General features: G+C 45.3%; 1 protein-coding gene across 1 annotated transcript; it reads left to right on the forward strand.

The window, feature by feature from the left end:
• The first annotated feature begins 4205 nt into the window (after positions 1-4205).
• Positions 4206-7000, forward strand: LOC115087351 (gastrula zinc finger protein XlCGF71.1-like). The gene has a single exon (XM_029594460.1). It carries the CDS (start codon positions 5235-5237, stop codon positions 6042-6044), a length of 810 nt encoding a protein of 269 aa, XP_029450320.1. The 5' UTR covers positions 4206-5234; the 3' UTR covers positions 6045-7000.
• Positions 7001-21619: the final 14619 nt, after the last annotated feature.

Below are 21619 nucleotides of genomic sequence, written 5' to 3' on the forward strand. Positions count from 1 at the left end.
TTTTCAGTTGCTGCACCTACCCTTTGGAATTCCTTGCCCATTGAGCTTTGGCTACAAGACTGTCTTAAGAAATTCAGACTTCTTTTAAAAAGTTTTTTTATTGAAGCAAGCCTTTCCTTGATGGCTGTCTGCTAGACTTCCTACTTCTGGCTTCAATTTGATTTTTGCAGCTCGTAATCTCTTGTTTATCTATTTATTATATTTTTTGTTTTTAAATGTTTTATTTGTATGTTATTTGATATTTATGTTTTTATTATGTCATTCAGACCATTTTGGGTTAAGCGATTAATAAATGAAATGAAAAACCACTTGGGATTGGCATTTTCCTATTAATAAGGAAGATCTCAGATTTGTCTAAATTGATTTTATACCCTCATACTTATCCAAAAGGCTTAACAAGGCAGGCCCCGACATGGAGGGCAATGACAAGTAAATTAAAACATTATCTGCATAAAGTGAGGTCTTCTGCTCTCTACCATCCAGCTTGATACCGAGAATACCAGCATGTTGTCTGATGGCAGCAGCTAATGGTTCTATTGCTAGATCAAAGGGCCATGTAATTATATGAGCTGTTATGTTTGAGAACTATGTCATAAGAGCATAAGAAATTGCCATACTGGGTCAGACCAAGGGTCCATCAAGCCCAGCATCCTGTTTCCAACAGAGGCCAAACCAGGCCACAAGAGCTTGGCAAGTACCAAACACTAAGAAGATCCCATGCCACTGATGCAATTAATAGCAGTGGCTATTCCCTAAGTAAACTTGATTAATAGCAGTTAATGGACTTTTCCTCCAAGAATTTATCCATACCTTTTTTGAACCCAGCTATACTAACTGCACTAACCACATCCTCTGGCAACAAATTCCAGAGCTTTATTGTGCGTTGAGTGAAAAAGAATTTTCTCCGATTAGTCTTAAATGTGCTACTTGCTAACTTCATGGAGTGCCCCCTAGTCCTTCTATTATTTGAAAGTGTAAATAACCGATTCACATCTACTCATTCAAGACCTCTCATGATCTTAAAGACCTCTATCATATTCCCCCTCAGCCATCTCTTCTCCAAGCTGAACAGCCCTAACCTCTTCAGCCTTTCCTCATAGGGGAAGTTATCAAATTAAAAAAATGATCTGGACACTGCTATTATGGATTTCTGATGGTGACCAGCACAGCAGCACCCCTCACTGCACTGCTGGAAGTGCCTATGAACACAGTATAATTCTGAGTTCAATTGCATTGGGTTTTTTTTTTTTTCAAAACATATTTTAACCATTTTTCCCTATAAACAGGTTCTCCCAATGTCAAGCCAGATATTTTAATTCGATTTAAGCAAGATGAATTCAAGACTGAACATTAGGGACGTGAGGAAGGAGAAAATCTGACAATCATAGGCAGATGTGAAGAACTGCATGAAGCAGGTGATGTAGTTTGGATTAAAACTGCTGATGGGCTGATCCAAACATTTCTCACAAGAGAGATGCCTGCTCTGCACCAGGCACAGTGAGAATGAGGCATTATAATCAAGGCCTCTGACTTCTAATTCCTGTTGTGTGGATAACTTATTTGTTCTACTGCCATTATTTCCATTTTTCTCCTTTCATTTTTAGATCTTTCTCAGTTTTTCATTTTCATTCCTTTCTTCTCCCTTTCTCTTCTTCTCCCCCAGAGCCTGTCTCTATTCCCATCGGCGACAACGCCTTTCCCTTTCAAGTCTTTATGCTACTCTTTCTCTCTCTTTCTCCTTTCTCCCTCCCTTTCCATGGTTTGCTCTCCATTCCCTTCATCTTCTTTTATCACCTACTTCTCTTCTCCTTTATCAGTTTGTTCCTATTTCTGAACTCTCGCATTGCTGTTCCAAGATGCAAACCCTTCTTCCTACCTAGAAACTTGTGGATTTGTTTTCTGTGAGCCGGGCAGTGCTGGCAGCCAGAGAGTGGCAGGCAGGATGGCCCCACTGGTAGAGTCTGGAGGAAAGGAGGTAAGATGGGTCCCACTGGCAGCAGCAGCAGCAGGGAGTGGGAGTGAGGCAGGATTGGTTCACAGTGGAAGCAGCAGGATAGAAGGAAGCAGTGAGGAAGGAAGAGTGACCCACCAGTATCAGAGGCAAGAGGGAGGGAGGTGAGATTCCTCAGCAAATGGCATATTCTACAGAAGTTTTCATTATCGTAGAAAGCTGTGTGCGTTCCCTGTCACAGTTCCTTTCCGTAGCTACACAGGGTCATTAACTTCTTCCACTAGGATACTTAGATTTTTAGAGCTCACGTCTCTCCCATCATCTCAGTTTTTCTGAAGTGTTGCTGAAGATGCTTTCCCCCTATTTCTAACAGGTGGGCCAAGGTTACAATCCTGATTCCACAGTAGAGATCCTGAACATGAAAGAACTTTATGCAAGTGACCAGCTGAAAGGAGGAGAGGAGGATACTGATAGCAAGAGCAGTGAGAAAAATTGTCCTTTATAACAAATGCTTACTGTGCACAGTAAACTTACACATAGGGAGGATAATTTTAAAATTTAAATGTAAAAGTTGCGCGCCTGCCCATATACACATCTATATGAGTGCAGGCAAATTTACTAAGATGTTTTATAATCTATGCATATATGATATGTGCAGGTTATGAAATACATGCACATAGGCATCCAAGCATGGACATGTATGTAAAAAACGAGCGCTGCACAAGTTTCGATTTATCTAGCTAACTAGCGGAAAAGCCTCTATTTAACCAAATGAGTGAAAAGCTCTACTTGTCCATCTAAGCAGCACTTTTCAGATTTATCTGGTTAAGTAAGATAGCTGGATAATGTTGCGTCCGTCGGTGCTAGACGGCTTCGCCCATTTGCCTCACCTTGTTCACGGCTCCTCCCGCTTACCTAGGAAAGATGGCCACCGCTGCGTCTACAAGCCGACCTCTCTGACGTCCCCGGAACGGCTAAGGTGCAGCCTCCCGCCATGCTCCTCCCAGGTACCTAATAGGGTGCGCGCGTGCGCCACCCACGTCTTTATTCCAGCCTTGGCGCAAACCTCAGGGGCATTCCCCTTTGCTGATGTCACGCCATCCGGGTACATAACCTATACTATTTGCTAGCTTGTTGAGTTAGCAAGGACTCAAATCCATTCTGTCTACGCTACTCTGCCTGCCGTTTCCATGCTGCCGCTGGAAGCTCTCTCTCTGCCCTTCGGGGTAACTGCTAATCTGGGCACCCGCTCTTCGGGGGGCCCTCTGCTTTATTCAGGTGCCTTACAGGGAACAGGTACTCGCTCCTCGATGGCCTGCTCTCCCTGCCTCGGTGCCTGTACCATCTTCTTCAACCTAGTGGAATCGCATATCTACAGCAAACATCTAATGAGTACTCTAAACTCTGTCTATCTCCATCCACAGTACTACCTTGCTGGGAAACTGCTTCAGAACCCTCCCTATACCAACGGGGTGAGAAGGGCTCCCTCTGCTGAGGCCCCTGCTAAACCAGATTGCGCTCATTGACTGCCACCCTCTTGTGGGTACTTCTTCAAGCTGTATAATAAAGAACTAACTCTGTGTTTGTGTGTTCTTGAGTCTATCCCAGTACTGAGGCTCCTCATGAGGCCTCCTCCCCGTGGGTGAGGTCATCTGCCACAGTACCCCAAGGATCCACCAAACACCGCTGATCCATAACAGATAAGTCTGAAAAAAGTGCTACTTAGATGGATAAATCTTAAAACGCCTCTTATCCAGCTAAGTCAGATAACCGGCTAAGACTAAAATCTGCTACATATCCAGCTGTATAGTACATTAAGTAGTATTTTAAGACTTATCTGGCTAAGTAGCACCTGCTGCTACTTAGCCAGATAAGTTGGAACTTGTCCGTCTAAGTAGTGGCAAAAGCATAGCTTAGCAGGGTAAGTCGGAATTTAGCCAGATAAATGTGCGCAAATGATAATCATGTGTATCTTTAATTCTAGTTTTAAAGGGATACGCAAATAGATTTTGCATGCATAATTTAGATGCATTTACCCCCCCCCCCCCTCCCATAAGTCAGCTTTTACACACATAAGGCAGGGGATTTTCTAACATGCGCATAGTAATGAACTAACCGGTTTTACCAATTAGTTTAGCAGTTTGCCCAGTCCATCTGTAAATCGTGAAAACCATCTTGGCTCTTCAGCCTGAAGTCCACCCCCATTTCACCCAGACCTCCCCACTCAGTCACTTTTTCACTTTTAAGATGTTTATAATCACTTACTCCAGATATTGAGGAGTAAATATATGCAAGTAAACTGCCAAATACACATGCATAAATTGCTTATAAAATAGCAACTTACTCACATAAATGTTGGCCCCTCTCTGGAATGCCTCTGGCCCTCCCCCTTTTTACACTCACAAATTTACTCGCAGACCCTGATTTGCACGTGTATGTTGAGGTTTCTAAAATAGCTAATACTTGCATAGATGCTGTTTTACGTGTGTGTTATTTTTTGTGTGCACAACTTTTGAAAATTCACTTTAAAAGATTAATTGTATTAAAGACTCTCAGTTAAATGTTTATTACTAAGTCTTTAGAACTCAGTTGCTTTAAGCTGACAGGTCTGAAGTTAAGTGAGCAGGTCCTGAAGAGTTCCTGGTCTCCAGCAAGGCCTTTCAGAGTTTGTAGTTAGTGATTGTAATCAGAGTGAAGGGAATCATTTCAGAGACTGGAGGTGAGGATGAGATGCACAGAAACAGCAGGATGAGATCAGACATGGTCTGTTTCCCTCTGTTCATGCCATTGCCCACCTGAACCTCTCTGCAAACATCACTTCCTGTTATATGTCATATAAGTCTTAATCAAGCAAAGATATTTAAATAATCAGATGGAGGATATTTCCCTATATACCGTATGTCCTTCTCTATTTCCGTAAAATTAACAGTCTTACTCATTTTTATCCAGCCGATAATGGATTGAGGAACAAAAGCAAGAAGCAGAATATGTGCACTGGCCAGCAGAGGGAGGAATGGAAACTCAAAGACTCCTCCAGAAACAACCCAGATCCTTCAGCTGACTGTGAAGGAGGTCGCAAAGTAACACCACCCACAATGAAAGAAAAAGCCCCAAAAGGAGAGAGACCAAACACAAGTACTGAACAAGGGAGAAATTGCAACCATTGCCCAAATCTTGTACAAGCTTGGAGAATTGATGAAGGAAAGAAACTATTTAAAAGTGCTGATACTTGGGGAAACTTCACCACAAACTCATATTCTATCAAGCACCAGGAAAAGAAAGAATGTGTGAACAAGATCACAGAGAGGTCAATCATGCATATATCCAACAATATCATAAAAGTGAGAAAAAATGTGGAAGTGCTGAAGGTGAGAAAAGAGCTAACAAAGCAAAATGTATAGCACATAGAACAGTTTATGTGCAAAAGAAACCTTTGAAATGTTCTCAGTGTGAAAAATGCTTTACCTACAGAGATGAACTCAAAAGGCATATAAGCATTCTCTCAGGAGGGAAACCATTTCCGTCTATTGAATGTGAGAAACAGTTCACTAGTAAGTCAGACATGAGAGAGCATAAAAAAATTCACAGACTCAGCAAACCTTTAAAATGTATTGAATGTGAAAAATGCTTTGAAAGTAGATCATGGTTTACAATTCATCAGAAAAGTCACAAAGGACAGAAGCAATTTAAATGTTCTGAATGTGATAAATGTTTCAAACAGAAAAGCCAACTGCTAGTTCATGAAATGACCCACAGAAAAGAGAAAGCATTTAAATGTACTGAATGTGATAAATGTTTCAGTCAGAATTCAGATCTAAGAAGGCATGAAAGGATTCACACTGGTGAGAAACCATTTAAATGTTCTAAATGTGATAGATGTTTCAGTCAGAATTCTACTCTTAGAACTCATGAAAGGATGCATACAGGTGAGAAGCCATTTAAATGTTCTGAATGCGATAAAGGTTTCACTCAGAATTCTGATCTAAGAAGACATGAAAGAATTCACACTGGTGAGAAACCATTTAAATGTTCTGAATGTGATAAATACTTTAGCCGGAAATTTGTTCTAAGACAACACGAAAAGTCACACTGATGAGAAACCATTTAAATGTTCTGAGTGTGATAAATGTTTTATTCAGAATTCGGATCTTAAAAAAATGGACGAATTCACACTGGTGAGAAACCATTTAAATGTTATCAATGTGATAAATGTTTCAGTATGATATCCAATCTAAGAAAACATGAAAGGATTCATACTGGTGAAAACTGCATTTCTGATAGAAGTATCAATATACAGCAACTATTCTGTGGATTTCATGGAGAAATTTAAAGATCCTTAAGTATCAACCGTGTGTGAGGACTGCCATCCTGCATGTCCTCAGAGAAAGCACCCATTCTAAAGAACCTGCACCCATTCTAAAGAACCTGCACTGGCTCCCAATCAAATTCAGAATTTTGTTCAAAGTTCTATCATCAATCCACAAAGCGATACATAACATCACCCCCCTGGAGCTCAGGATCCCACTTCAGCCTCGCACCTCCTCCAGACCGGTGAGACAAGCATATAGAGACAATCTACAGGCCCCACCGATCAAAACATCATTAAGTAAAAGAGCTCTCTCCACTGCTGGCCCAAAACATTGGAACTCTCTTCCCCCAGACCTCAGGCTAGTACAATGCCCAATCACCTTTAAAAAAAAAAGACTCAAGACCTGGTTGTTCAACCAAGCCTTCTCCTAACTCAATAACTTATTAGATCTCCCACTAGTGATCTCAGTCTTTGGTAACTCCTTAAGAGAACGCTCGACCTAACTATCCCGATGTAGTCAAATCTTAATACCTTTTGCCCTACTCTTAATCTCAGAACTTTACACCAGCTAGCATTAGGCTCGCCGGTCTCTTTACCTATCTTGTTTACGTTGTTAAACCCAGTTCTTTGTATCCAAGTTCGATCATCCTGTTTATTGTAAGACATTCTCATGTCATGGTTATTGTTGGAATGTAAACCGACTTGATTGGTAACTCTGTTACTTGAATAGCGGTATATAAAAGTGCTAAATAAATAAATAAATAAATAAAGTATCAAGAGATGCAATCAAAGACCAGGAAAATGTATTTGTATTTATTTATTTCTTTCCACTTTCATACTTTTTTCAGTGCTTCAAAGTGGATTACATTCAGGTATGTAGGTATTTCCCTATCCCCAAAGGGCTTACAATCTAGGGGGTTATTTTCTAAAGCTTCATCATATGCATTAGGGCCCTAGCGCACACGATAAGGCCATATCGCATGTGAAAAGGGCTTTTCGCATGCGATATAATGCAAGGAAGGGGTGGAGGTCAGCGTGGCTTCCTGCTGGTGATAATGTTACTAACATTATCGTCAGCAGTAGCGTGCGATAGCACCACCTCCATGGTGATCACTCAGGGGAACCCCCACTTGGGAGAAATGACTTTAAATGTTGCCATCTCAGTAATTACATAGAAAACAATAGAAACATAGAAATGATGGCAGAAGAAGACCGAATGGCCCATCCAGTCTGCCAGCAAGCCTCACACATTTTTTCTCTCATTCTTATCTGTTACTCTTAGCTCCTTGTTCTATTCCCCTTCCACCCCCACCATTAATGTAGAGAGCAGTGATGGAAGCTGCATGCAAGTGAAATATCTAGCTTGATTAGTTAGGGGTAGTAGGGGCAGTAACTGCCGCGATAAGCAAGCTACACCCATGCTTATTTGTTTTACCTAGACTATGTTGTACAGCTCTTGTTGGGTTTTTTTTTCTTCTCCCCTGCTGTAGAAGCAGAGAGCCATGCTGGATATGCATTGAAAGTGAAGTATCAGGCGCATTTGGTTGGGGTAGTAACCGCCGTAACAAGCCAGCTACTCCTCGCTTTGTGATTGCGAATCCTTTTTTTTTCTTCACCCCTGTCGTTGAAGCTATGCAGGATATGCGTGAAGCATCAGTTTTTTGTTTTTGTTTTTGTTTTTTTTTTTTTTCCCCTGCCGTTGAAGCAGAGAGCTATGCTGGAAATGCGTGATGTATCAGTCTTTCTCCCATGCCGATGCAGCAGAGAACCATGCTGGATATGCATGGAAAGTGAAGTATCACGTTGTAGCAGAGAGCTCTGCTGGATATGTGAAGTATCAGTTATTCTTCTCCCCTGTCATTGAAGCAGAGAGCTATGCTGTATATGCATTGAAAGTGAAGTATCAGGCATATTTGGTTTGGGGTAGTAACTAAGTAATTAAGCCAGATATTAAAAAATCTTACCCTATGCTACTAAAGGGTAACCTAATCAGAAACACTATAGATAGGGTGGGAAAATACAGACAACTAAGTTAGCTTTATACTTGATGCTTGGCTGCAATATAGAAATAAAGATAAAAGCAAATAGTAAGAATTGTATAAAGAAGCTACCAGAACTTAAACAGATCATTTGAAGTGTCTGTTTCTATTGAAAGAGGAACCAACTTGTGACAGGTGGTGAAATGGCCAGCCCGCAGATCTGCAGACTAGTGTTCAGTGACCTTATATGGAAAAACCTCTTAAAATACATAAAAAGTCCCCCCTTGAGAAACAATGGCCAACAGCCAGTAAGACCTAACCTAGATCTAACCTGGCTTTGTACACGGTGTGGGCAAGACGGTTAGTTTCTGTTAGTTTCTGCGGTTAAGAAATATGTTGTTACAATATCCCTCAGTAACTCCCCCCCCCCCACCACCTTGTTAAGAAACGAGCTAATGCAAGGCTTGAAAAAGGGAAGTAACACTTAGGTGATTAAATACTGACACCTAGTGGTGCCAAAGTATACGTGTGCAACCCCGCACGAACAAACAGCAAGGCTGAAAACATCCCCTCCACCCCTCCCCTACATGCTTCCAGAAAGTACCAAGTTTTCTCAACACCTCTAAACCGCAAGGCTTAAACCCGGAACAAGAGGGGTTTAAAAGGACCTCCTGTTCCCCAGCTAGCTCGTGCCTACTATATGTATGACACCCCATTTGCAAATGGTCATGTAAAAATCTTTTATAATGATTTTACTGAACTATGCTCGCTAGTAAATAACTATTCCCAGAGAAGGGAGTTGTCTGATTTTTGTTTCCCACACACTGGACACCAGGTACCTGTAAAACATTTTGGGGGGGGGTCGGGAGGGTGGGAGAAGCTAAGGGATTAGTTTTAAAGGGTCGGGGTGGGTTTAGGGGTTATTTTTGTGTGCCGTTTTTCCCGCCCTCCCCCAAAACAATAAGAGAACCCCCCCGATTCACATCCATAGAAGGCAATGATCCGCGGGTGATCCGGCTTTTCAAGAGAGAGGAGCTTCGCCCACTTATACCTCAGGTGTTGGAGGAGCTGGGGATTAAGCTCACCCTGGAGGACTCAGATGCTGAAGGGGTTAATCCAGTTCTGGATGACCTACGGAGACCCCCCAGCACTTTCCCAATTCTGAAGAAAATCCAGAAATTGATCAACTGAGAGTGGGATTCCCCCGACTCGGTTCTGCGAGTTGGCAGAGCGATATCCAAGCTTTATCTGCTTCTGCAGGACCATCTGGACATTCTCAAGGTCCCGAAGGTGGATGCAGCATTTTTGGCAGTCACTAAGAAGACCACTATTCTGGTGGCAGGATCGGAAGTTGGAAGTGCATCTCAAGCGAGCTTTTCAGGTCCTGGGGCTCAGCCTGCAGGTGGCGGTATGTGCAAATCTGATGCATCAGGTCTATTTATGTTGGATCCAGAAGCCGCAGGAACAGTCTTCCTCCAGGACTCTTTCCCCAGTCCAGGCGGCCTGCCTGATGGCAGGGATTGGCTATGGCACAGATGCCTTGTATGACCTGGTGAGAACCATGGCCTGTGCTATGGTGTCAGTGGTAGCGACCAGATGACACTTGTGGCTACGCAACTGGTCAGCGGATCTGTCATCAAAATCACAGCTCTGTAATCTGCCCTTTCAGGGGAAACTGCTGTTTGGTGAGGACTTCGATCATCTGATGAAGTCGCTGGGAGAGACAAAGGGCAATAGGCTGCCAGAGGATCGAAAGTCTGGCTGGAAACCTTTCTCTTCTCGGCCTCGCTTTCGGGAGTCCAGATGTTTTCGTCAGATGAGGCCCTCGGCGGCCTCGGCCCCAAGACAGTCCTCGCATAGGCAACAGTCCTTTCGAGGGGCTGGAGGTCATCTAGAGGCGGATCCACCCAGGGTGTGGGTGGCAATAGTCCTCACAATGAGATCTGCAGGTCCACGCCTCATCTCTGGAAATCAGGGGCAGGCTGGCCCAGTTCCACGGGGAGTGGACCAAGATCACTTCCGACTAGTGGGTGTAGAGCGTGGTGAGAAATGGCTATGCCTTCGAATTTCTCACCCACGGTTGGTCTCACCTGCGGTTGGTCTTTCTGGAGTCGCGTTGTCTTTCCTGAAGTAAGTGGGCAGCGGTCCAGGAAACGCTTCAGTGGTTGTTAAGTCTGGAGGCGGTTGTACCACTGGTGCCAGTGTCCGAAAATGGTGCCAGTGTCCCATACTGGGACAAGGCAGATATTCCATCTATTTCGTGGTGGCCAAGACAGAAGGCAAGTTCTGACCTATCCCTAGACCTGAAGAACGTCAACCAGAGTTTGAAGGTACCACGTTTCAGATGTAGACGTTGTGCACTGTAATTGTGGCGTTAAGAGGAGGAGAGCTTTTGGCGTCTCTGGATCTCACCGAGGCTTATCTGCATATCCCCATCCATCAGGAGCACCAGAAGTTTCTCAGATTCATGGTTCTGGGACAGCACTATCAGTTTCAAGCGCTGCCTTTCGGCTGGCCACAACCCGCAGCCCTTTACAAAGGTGATGGTGGTAGTGGTGACGGCGCTGCGAAAGGAGGGATTGCTGGTGCACCCATACTTGGACGATTGGCTGATACGGGCGAAGTCACTAGAGGAATGTGTGCAGTCCGTGGACCGAGTTCGGTCGCTCCTGGAATCTCTAGGCTGGATTATCAATGTGCAGAAGAGCCATCTGATCCCCTCCCATTCCCTCGAATACTTGGGATCCCGTTTCGACACCCAGCAGAGCAGAGTGTTTCTTACAGATGATAGGGTGAACAAAATTCAGGGGCAGATAGCACATCTGCTTTGTCTACAGGTGCCGAAGGTCTAGGATTACTTACAGGTCCTGGGCTCGATTACGTCCACATTGAAACTGGTGCCCTGGGCATTTGCCCATTTGAGGCCGAGCCTTGTTGTCCTGTTGGAATCCTCTGTCACAACAATATTTCCTGCCCCTGGCTCTGATGGAGTCGGCCAGGGCCAATCTGGCCTGGTAGATGACATGGAACAATCTGGAGAAGGGGATGCCTCTCGAGATCCCGGAGTGGATGGTGGTCACCACGGATGCAAGTCTTTGGGGCTGGGGGACAGTTTGTCTGGGCAGGTCTGCTCAGGACCTTTGGTCGATGTCGGAACAGACATGGTCCATCAATCGCCTGGAGATGAGAGCGATGCGAGTTTTCTTGGATAATTCGACCACAGTGGCTTACATCAACTGCCAGGGGCGAACCAAGAGTCCCATGGTAGTGCAGGAGGCTCAGCTGCTGATCGAGTGGGCAGAGCTTCATCTTGAAGGAATCGCTGCCTCCCATGACACAGGAGTCAACAACGTCCAGGTGGATTACCTCCGCCGGCACCAGTTGGATCCGGGGGAGTGGGAATTCTCTCAGAGGGCCTGGGAGCTTCTCTGCGAACAGTGGGGAACCCCGCAATTTGATCTCATGGCAACGAATCTCAATACCAAGATGCAAAGTTTTTTCAGCCGCCGGAGGGAGTCCGGGGCGGTGGGGCTCGATGCCCATGTATGTCCATGGCTGACCGGAGGCCTCCTGTATATCTTTCCTCCGAGGCCGCTGATAGCAAAGGTAAGGCATATAGAGGGCCACGCGGGGTCAGTGATTCTGGTGGCTCCAGAGTGGCCTCGCCATCCATGGTTCGCGGATCTGGTGCGGCTGGCAGTGGATGGACCGCTATGCCTGACCCATCTACCAGATTTCCTGCGTCAGAGTCCTATATTTTCCGATTGGGAGGATCGCTTTTGTCTCGCGGTCTGGCTTTTGAGAGGAGGCGATTGCGCATGAGGGGGTATTTGGAACCAGTAATTACCACGCTGCTCCAAGCAAGATGCCCTGCTACCTCTTTAGCCTATTCCAGGGTATGGACGGTGTTTGAGACCTGGTGTGGACAACAGGAATTGGACCCTCTTCAGGTGTCGGTGTCCCTTTTTTTTTCTTTTTTGCAGGTGGGTTTATCCAAAGGATTAGCCCATAGTTCCCTTTGGGTCCAGGTTTCCGCTTTGGGTTGTCTCAGAGGGAGAGTCCAGGGGAAGGCCTTGGCAACCCATCTGGATGTGGTGCGTTTTCTATGAGGAGTCAAACATCTCTGTCCACCTCTGCGTCGCATTTGTCTGAAATGGAATCTTCATCTCGTGCTACGGGTCCTTGGCGAGGAGCCGTTTGAGCCTCTGAATCGGGTATCTTTGAAGATCCTGACTCTGAAGACGGTCTTTTTGGTAGCTATCTGTTCGGCTAGAAGGATTTCCAAATTGCAGGCGCTTTCGTACCGTGATCCGTTTCTCCGGATATCATCCGATACGGTGTCCTTGTGTACGGTACCTTCATTTCTTCCTAAGGTGGTGTCGGTTTTTCATGTAAACCAATCAGCGGAGTTGCCCAGGTTTCCGGATTGGGCCCTCGATGGGACGAGAACTTTACCTTTTGGGTGTGAGACGGATGGTATTACGTTACTTGAAAGTCACTAACGCTTTTCGTCGTTCTGATCATTTGTTCGTCCTGTTCGAGGGAGCAAAAAAGGGCGAAAAGGTGTCTAAGGCTTCTTTGTCTCGTTTGGTTGAAAGAGACTATCTCTGCAGCTTATATATCAAAAGGAAGAACGGGTCCAGTGGGTCTTAGAGCACATTCGACTCGAGCTCAGGTGCTGTCCTGGGCTGAATGTCAGCTGGTGTCTCCCCAAGAGATCTGTAGAGCCGCAGTGTGGTCTTCATTGCACACTTTTACTAATCATTACCGTTTGGATGTGCGGGCCCCGGAGGTGGCCCCCTTTTGGAGAGAGTGTTCTTTGAGCGGGTCTTTTGGGTTCCCACCTAGTGTAAGAGGGCTTTTGTATATCCCACTTGTCTGGACTAATCTGGGTATGTTCAGGAAAGGAAAATTGGTTCATACCTGCTAAATTTCGCTCCTGTAATACCACAGATCAGTCCAGAGGCCTACCCTGAGGATCTCTACCAAAAGACTGCTTGGTCTACTGCTGTATATATTTCCAAAGCAGATTTGCCATTTTTTGGCTTCAATTTCTAGGTTTAGCGTTTTCTGCATGGTTATCTAGTTGGTCAGGGGTATCCATGTTGGGAGCCTCATGGTGTATGATGGACCACCGGAAGCTGCAATTGCTTGACTACTTCAGCCAAAATGACATTTCCTCTGGCTCCGGAGTCAATAAAGGCCAGTGTTGTGAAGGATCCCCTGGAGAACTGGAGGGTCACTGGTACTATACATTGGGGAGCGGGATTAATGCAGCTTAGGGTCAGCTCCCCGGTGACATCTAGGCCCGAGAGTTTCCCGGACGTTTTTGGCACTGGGCTATTAGATGACCTCTATTGCCACAATACAAACAGAGACCGAGAGACCTGCGCTGTTGCTTCTCTTCGATGATTAAATGCCTTTGGCCTATCTGCATAAGCTCCTCGCTGCGGCCCGGCAGGGTCTCAGAGGTAGCTGGTGAGGTCAGAGGACGAGAGAATGACGGAGCCAAGGGAACCACTCAGCATCCTGGTTTTAGCTCCCTCAGGTGTTGCTGAAGACGCCGATCAATTCGGCCCGCCAGGTCAATGTGTGCCTCCAGTTCCTCAGGCAACTCTCGAGCAGCCAGCTCATCTTTTATTCTGGAAGGCAGACCTTCTAGGAAGATACTCTGCAGGTTGTCAGCCCAGTTTGGATGCTAGGGTGCGAAATTCTACGGCATACTCGGCCAGAGTACGGGAGCCCTGGCGGAGATGGAGCAGTTCAGAGGCATCAGTGGACTGGCATCCTGGCTCATCAAAAACTTGCCGGAACATCTGGACGAACCAGGGCAGGTCTCCAAGGATGGTATCCCCGCGTTCCCACAACGGGGAGGCCCAGGCCAGGGCCTTGCCATCCAGCAGGGAGAGGATGAACGTGGTCTTAATCTGATCATTGGGGAACTGGATATGTTACTGGGGAGCGCTAGGAGAGCCTTCCCCATTAGAGAGAGTGTGCCCTTGGGCCCCTGGCACGATCCCGCACCAAGGGTAGGTGTAGCGTGGGCCCAACCCCCAACCGGACCTGCATGCCTCCGGAACCAACATGTGGAGTGTTGGTGATGAACATTCCTCCGACCATTCCTGGCCCTTTCGGACCTGCCACTGGGATGGCAAGAGGCAGCAGGCCGGACTCAGGGTGTGGGCAGATGACGGTTCAAAGGCAATAGACGAAGACTCGAGAACCAGAGACTGTAGACGTGGACTCTAAAGCAAGGTACTGTAGACGTAGACTCTGAAACAAGCAGGGAGGTTCAGATGTTGGCACTGTCCCTCAGGGCGCCCCACATAGCCTGTACAACTGGTCTGGTCAAGGACCATCCTGTCCCACAATCGCGGGAGCGGAAGCAGCGCAGGAAGGTAGAATGCTGCACAAAGCAGTCCAGGGAAATGTACTGCACACCGGCAGTCTAAAGCGATACTGCACACCGGCAGTCTAAAGCAGGTCACTGCACTCTGGCAGTCAGAAGCAAGTTAAAAACATCAGGGTCAGGAACAAACACCAAGGAACATCATGAAACATCAGGACGTGCAAGACACGGACACCAAGCTGAAGCAAATACGGAGGCCTGAAGGAGGGCTAGAAGAGGAGACCTCCAGAGACGTGCAACTCCAATGCAAGGCAAAGCATGAGTTCTGGAGCAAGGCTTTTATAGCCCAGAAGCAGGCAACTCCCTGGGAAGAATCCAGATGATCCGCCCCTCACTGGCTCTATAAGAGTGGAGAGGAGCCGCGGGCCCGCCCCTTAGGAGAAGGGCAAGGTCCACACCAGGGCATCCAGGCTGCAGTGGAACAGGCCTTGAGTAGGCCCCAAACACTGAAGGCCTCCCAGGCCGTGGAGCCGAATGCAGACAATTTCTCAGGCGAGGCCCTGACTTCGGAGTGGCCTCCAGAAGAAGGTGAGATGCCTCCTGTGGCGCAGCTACAGGAGGAATCGTAACAGGATAGGTTGGAGGGAAAACCTCATGAAGCGATAGTTTAAGAACCCCCGGCATTGCGTTGAATCCCTGGTGTATCGGGGTGGAGCAGGTAGATGCAGGAGTGGAGAGGGTGATGGGGGAGTCACCGGCAGAGGAGCAGAGGCCCCAGATGTGGCAGAGGGATCTAGACGATTGGCCAGATGCTCGACGGTAGCTGACAGGACATCCAGACATTGCTGTTGCTGCTGCAGGCATTGAGCTAGACCAGCGATGGCCTGCAGGCCGGACAAATCCACCTCTCCTCGCTCTTTATTTTTCTTATCTTGGCTTGGGTATCGATTAATACTGAGGGACTGCAGGTGGCACTCTTGTATATGTGCCAGTGCCCAAAGTTTTGTTCTCTACCTCCATCTGCTGGTAGGGATGAATAAAACCCGCTTGTCTGGACTGATCTGTGGTAATACAGGAATGAATATTAGCAGGTAAAAACCAATTTTCCTTTGCTGGATATGATGTGCTGATGTCAGAAGGCCTGTATACGGAAAGACACAAGGTGGCACTGAATATTCATTGCATAAGAACATAAGAAATTGCCATACTGGGTCAGACCAAGAGTCTAACAAGCCCAGCATCCTGTTTCCAACAATGACCAATCCAGGCTACAAGTTCCTGGCAAGTACCCAAAAACTAAGTATATCCCATGCTCCAGGCCAAAACTAAGTATATCCCATGCTCCAGGCCAAAAGGAGGCGCTAGGGACACTAGTGCGTCCCTAGCGCCTCCTTTTGGCCTGGAGCGGCGGCTGTCAGCGGGTTTGACAGCCGATGCTCAATTTTGCCGGCGTCGGTTCTCGAGCCCGCTGACAGCCACGGGCTCGGAAACCGGACGCCGGCAAAATTGAGCGTCCGGTTTTCGGCCCGACAGCCGCGGGCCGAATTCAAATTTATTTTTTTTTTTTTTTTTACTTTTTTTTACTTTTGGGACCTCCGACTTAATATCGCTATGATATTAAGTCGGAGGGTGCACAGAAAAGCAGTTTTTACTGCTTTTCTGTGCACTTTCCTGGCGCCGGAAGAAATTAGGGCCGACCTTTGGGTCGGCCCTAATTTCTTAGAGTAAAATGTGCGGCTTGGCTGCACATTTTACTTACTGGATCCCGCGCGCATACCTAATAGGGCCATCAACATGCATTTGCATGTTGAGGACGCTATTAGGTGCCGCGGGTGGGCCGCGTGTTTTCCTTCCCTTACTGAATAAGGGGTAAGGGAAAACACGCGTCCAGAGCAGGCTGACAGTGCGCTCCGACGGAGCACACTTTACTGTATCGACCTGTTAAAGAGAAGAGGGGAGGGGAGAGAGGGCATCAATGCCTAACCGCATACCTCAGTTGAAATGGAGGGCACAGAGTCCCATTAATCAGAGTATGTACACTTGGATTCTTATAAAGTAAGTCAACCAATGCAGCATGTTCCCTTGAAATCCAAATTGAGTCAGAACCCAAAACATGTACTACCATGTCAAAGAGTCAAATGCGTTTTCAGCATCAAGACAGGATCGTCATTTGAGTATTCTGATGTTGACTCAGCGCCCCAATTAAGTGACATACATTTTTAACCCCATGTCATCCTTTGACAAAGCCAGCCTGATCAGGTTTTATAACCTGGAGAGGAATACATTAATTCTGCTTGCTAGGATCACAGCTAAAATTTTCATGTCCACATTAATTAGAGAGACAGGGCAATATGATCTAACCCCTAGTGAATCCCTCCCCTTTTTTGATAAAATAACAACTACAGATTGATTCATTTCTGAGGGAATATCCTCCTACTCTAGAACACTATTCTAGAATTGGACGAGAGTAGGGCGTATAGGGAACTTCAGGAACTTGAAAAACATTGATCCCAATCCATCAGTTCCCACTGCTTGCCCCAACTGGAGACTTTGGATAACCTGAAAAACTTCCTGATTGGTAAATTTAACTAATCTAATTGGTGCTGAAATAAATTGGGCCACAGAAAATCTCTGAAAAAATCATTTTGCATCTCCCTATCCATTATTTTATGTTGACAAAGTTCCTGATAGTATTCTAAGAATCAATTCATTATGTCCTGAAGAATATGTTTATCATCTGCATTTTTATCCCTCATGCTATTAATAAACAAATGAGGTCCCCTTATCCTAATCAGATTTGCCAGCATCCTACTATGCTTATTGCCAAAATGATATAATTGATATGTATAAAACCTAAGTGAATTTACTGCTCTTTGAAAAAGCAAGTGATTAAGAGCAGAATGGATCTGCTTAGCCTCATTTTTATGATGCTTTGAAATATCAATTATTTTGGTTTGGGGTACTTTGAGAACTTTGGTCAACTTATTTATTTATTTAGCGTTTTTCTATACCGGCATTCATGATTAGGATCACATCATGCTGGTTTACATTTAACAAGGGGTGTAAATTAGAATAAATAACTGAACAGAACTGAAAAACTGTAACAAGTGAAATGAAAACTCTGAAGTTACAATATTTACTTATCCAAGTTATATCGACCTGTTCTTTGTAAGACATTTACTTGTCAATGTTATTGTTCTGTTAAAATGTAAACCGAATTGATCAGTAATTCTGTTATTGGAAAGTCGGTATATAAAAATGCTAAATAAATAAATAAATAAAAGAGGATGCTAAAACTGGGTGGAAGAAAGTCTAAAGGAACTTAACAAAAAGAGCCATTATTTACAGTATTCTAAGAATGTCTGATTGTGGTTGTCGTTAAGATGTGATTCAAATAGGGTTTGGAAATGCCTGTTTGAATAACCACGTCTTAAGCCTTTTTCTGAATGTTCGAAGGCACGGTTCTTGATGAAGTTCTGGTGGAATGGAGTTCCATAGAGATGGTCCTGCTGTAGAGAAAGCCGGTCTCTAAGTGATAAATGTTGAGAGGTTTTGGCATGGGGGACATGTAGTGAGTCTCTGTAAACTTCTCTAGTAGGTCTGGAGGAGGTATGTTTTCTGAATGGGATTTGTAGGTTTAGTGGAGCTTGGTGATGGATGGCTTTAAAGATTGTGGTAATGGCCTTATGCATGATTCTGTAGTGGATTGGCAGCCAGTGTAGGTCTTTAAGGAAGGGAGAAATGTGGTCTCTTCACCTCGTGTTTGTCAGTATTCTGGCTGCCGCATTTAGTACCATCTGAAGAGGTTTGGTGTGAGAAGAGGGGAGACCTAGTAAGATAGAGTTACAGCAGTCTATCTTAGAGAAGATTATAGCTTGCAGAACTGTTCTGTAATCTTGAAAGTGAAAGAGTGGTTTTATTCTTTTCAAGACATGTAGTTTATGGAAACAGTCCTTAGTTGTTTGGTTGATGAAGGGTTTAAGGTTTAGCCAATTATCAATGATAACCCCTAAGTCTCTTGCTTGGGTGATGTGAAGGTTTGCTGGTGTGTTCGAGGTGATAGTACTGTTTTCTGGGGAGATGAGGAGGAGTTCGGTCTTAGAGGAATTTAGAATTAAGTTTAAGTTGGTGAGGAAGCCATTAATTTCCTGCAGGCAGTTTTCCCAGAATTCAAGTGTTTTAGTAATAGATTCTTTTAGGGGGATCACGATCTGGACATCGTCGGTGTATAAGAAGTGTTTTAGGTTCATTTTGGTTAACAGCTTGCATAGTGGAAGGAGGTAAATATTGAAGAGGGTGAGGGACAAGGAAGAACCCTGGGGAACTCCTAGGGCGGAATGGTGACGGAGTGATTCTTTATTGTGTATTTTAACCTTGTAGCCTCTGTTATCAAGGAAAGTTTTGAACCAGGCCAGAGCAGTTCCTGTTACTCCGATGTTTGACAACTGGTTTAGGAGGATGGAATGGTTAACAGTGTCAAAAGCCGCCGAAAGGTCCAGGAGAATCAGTAAGAAGGAGTGACCTTTGTCTAGGCCCATGATGAGATAGTCTGTCAGGGATATGAGTAGGGATTCTGTGCTAACTGCTTTTCGGAATCCAAATTGGGAGGGGAACAGAATTTTGTGGTCTTCGATATAATCCGATAATTGTGTATTGACTAATTTTTTCATGACCTTGGCTATAAATGGGAGGTTGGAGATCGGGCAGAAGCTATTGGGATCTTTAGGGTCCAGATTAGGTTTCTTTAGGAGTGGTTTGATGGAGGCCAGTTTAAGATCATCTGGATAGATTCCCTGGGATAGAAAACAGTTAATGATGTCCGCCAATGCTTTGGAGATGGAGTCAGTAGTAGCAGTTTAGAGGGGATTCAGTTGAAAGGATGAGAGGAGGGTTTCATTTTCTTCAAAACTGCTTGGATCTCTGAGGTTGTTATAGGATCAAAAGATGTAAGAGATATGTATTTATTGGGGTGGTGATATGAATTAGAAGGCGAGGTGGTGTTGGAAGGAAGCTGTGATAGGAGGTTAGTGATTTTATTTCGAAAGAAGAGGGCAAACTCTTCTGCTTTTGATTGAGCTTGATTGAGTGGAATGTCAGGAGCGTTGATTTGTGTTAGATTGGAAACGTATGCAAAAGGGCTTTAGCGTCGAAGATGAGGTCATGGATTTTTTGAGCATAGAAGTCCCTTTTTGCTTTTAGGGTGGAGCTCTTGTAGTAGTGCAGAGCAAGCTTGTAGGCCGAGAGGGTGTTGTGGCCAGGTGCTTTACGCCATTTACTCTCTTTCTGTCGTAGGCTCTGTTTGAGTTTTCGAAGGTCACTAGTGAACCATGGTTGTCTTTTGGAAGAGTTGGGGTTGAATTTTTTTGTTGTTAGCGGGCATAGTTTATTTGCTATGGCCTCTGTTATGTTGGTCCAGGAGTGGACAGCTGAGTTGGGAGAGGAGACGTCAATGAGTGGGAGTTATAAGGCCAGCTATTTGCTGAGTTCGTCTGATGAGCAGGTTTTTCTGTAGAGAAATGAAGGTTGAGGGAGGTGGATATTATTGGTTTCCGCCAGTGTGATGGTGGTGGAGATTAATGGGTGGTCTGACTAGGGAACCTAATTACATACTGGGTGGGATGAATGTGTGATACCCGAGCTTACAAAGATAAGGTCCAAAGTGTGACCCACTTTGTGGGTAGGTTTGTTAATTATCTGCTTGAATCCCATGGCTGACATGGCGGTGAGGAAAGCCTCGCAACTGGTTGAGCGTGTGGGGTTGTCGACATGCAAGTTGAAATCTCCAAGGATTACAGCTGGGGAGTCCAGATTTATGTGTGATGCTGTTATTTCAACAAAGGTGGAGGGATCTGCTTCCATGAGGCCAGGTGGGGCATAAGCAAGGAGAATTTGTAGTTGGTCTGATTTGTAGAGGCATGTTTCCAGTTTAGAATTGGATTTAATTGGGTATTGTGCGAATCTCAAACCTTTTTTGGCTGCTAAGAGTATGGCCCCACCCCTTTTTTTCTGTCGGGGAAGGGAGAAAAAATCGTAAGTATGTGTTGGTAGTTGATTTATTATTGCTGTGTCCGTAGGTTTAAGCCATGTTTCTGTTATGGCGCAAATGTCCGGGTTCTCGTCTAGGAGAAGGTCATTGAGGACCAGAGATTTCTTGGTGAGGGATTGAGCATTAAACAGAATCAGGGAGAATAAAGTGAGGCCCAGGATTTGGGTAATCGGTGAGATCATGATGGGAATGAGGGATTTGTAGGTGTGGGGACGGGATAGCAAAGGTAATTTTCCAGTGTAGAGTGTATTGTGATGAAGAATCGGTATTGGGAGACCAGGAAGCATTATGGCCTGTAGTGTCAGACGAGATGACTGTTAGAATGAAGTGGATGCTAGTTGGCACAGGTTTGCAGACGGCTGAGGAGTGATGAACACTGGGATGATTTGGATGACTACTGGATTAGGTTGAATGCAGGATGAATGCTGGATCAGATTGACTGCAGGATGAATGCTGGATCAGTTTGAATGCAGGATGAATGCTGGGTCAAGTTGAATGCAGGATGAATGCTGGATCAGATTGACTGCAGGATGAATGCTGGATCAGTTTGAATGCAGGATGAGTGCTGAATCAGATTGACTGCAGGATGAATGCTGGATCAGTTTGAATGCAGGATGAATGCTGGATCAGATTGATTGCAGGATGAATGCTGGGTCAAGTTGAATGCAGGATGAATGCTGGATCAGTTTGAATGCAGGATGAATGCTGGGTCAAGTTGAATGCAGGATGAATGCTGTATGAGTTTGAGTGCATAGGAATGCTGGAACCGGTTTGATTTATCTGGTGTATATGAATGCTCAAACAGGGTAGATAAAAGCAAGAATGAGCTAAAGCTGGGGTGGGTTGGTTGACTGCTGGCAGTCAACCAACTTAAAATGTCTTCATTTCTAATTCTATTTATCCGAGCAACATGAGCTATAATATAGCCTCGTATTACCGCCTTACCCGCTTCCCACTCCAAGGATGCAGAAACATCTTGAGTAGC

Source organism: Rhinatrema bivittatum, chromosome 3, assembly GCF_901001135.1.
Source record: "Rhinatrema bivittatum chromosome 3, aRhiBiv1.1, whole genome shotgun sequence".
In the NCBI taxonomy this organism is placed as follows: domain Eukaryota; kingdom Metazoa; phylum Chordata; class Amphibia; order Gymnophiona; family Rhinatrematidae; genus Rhinatrema; species Rhinatrema bivittatum.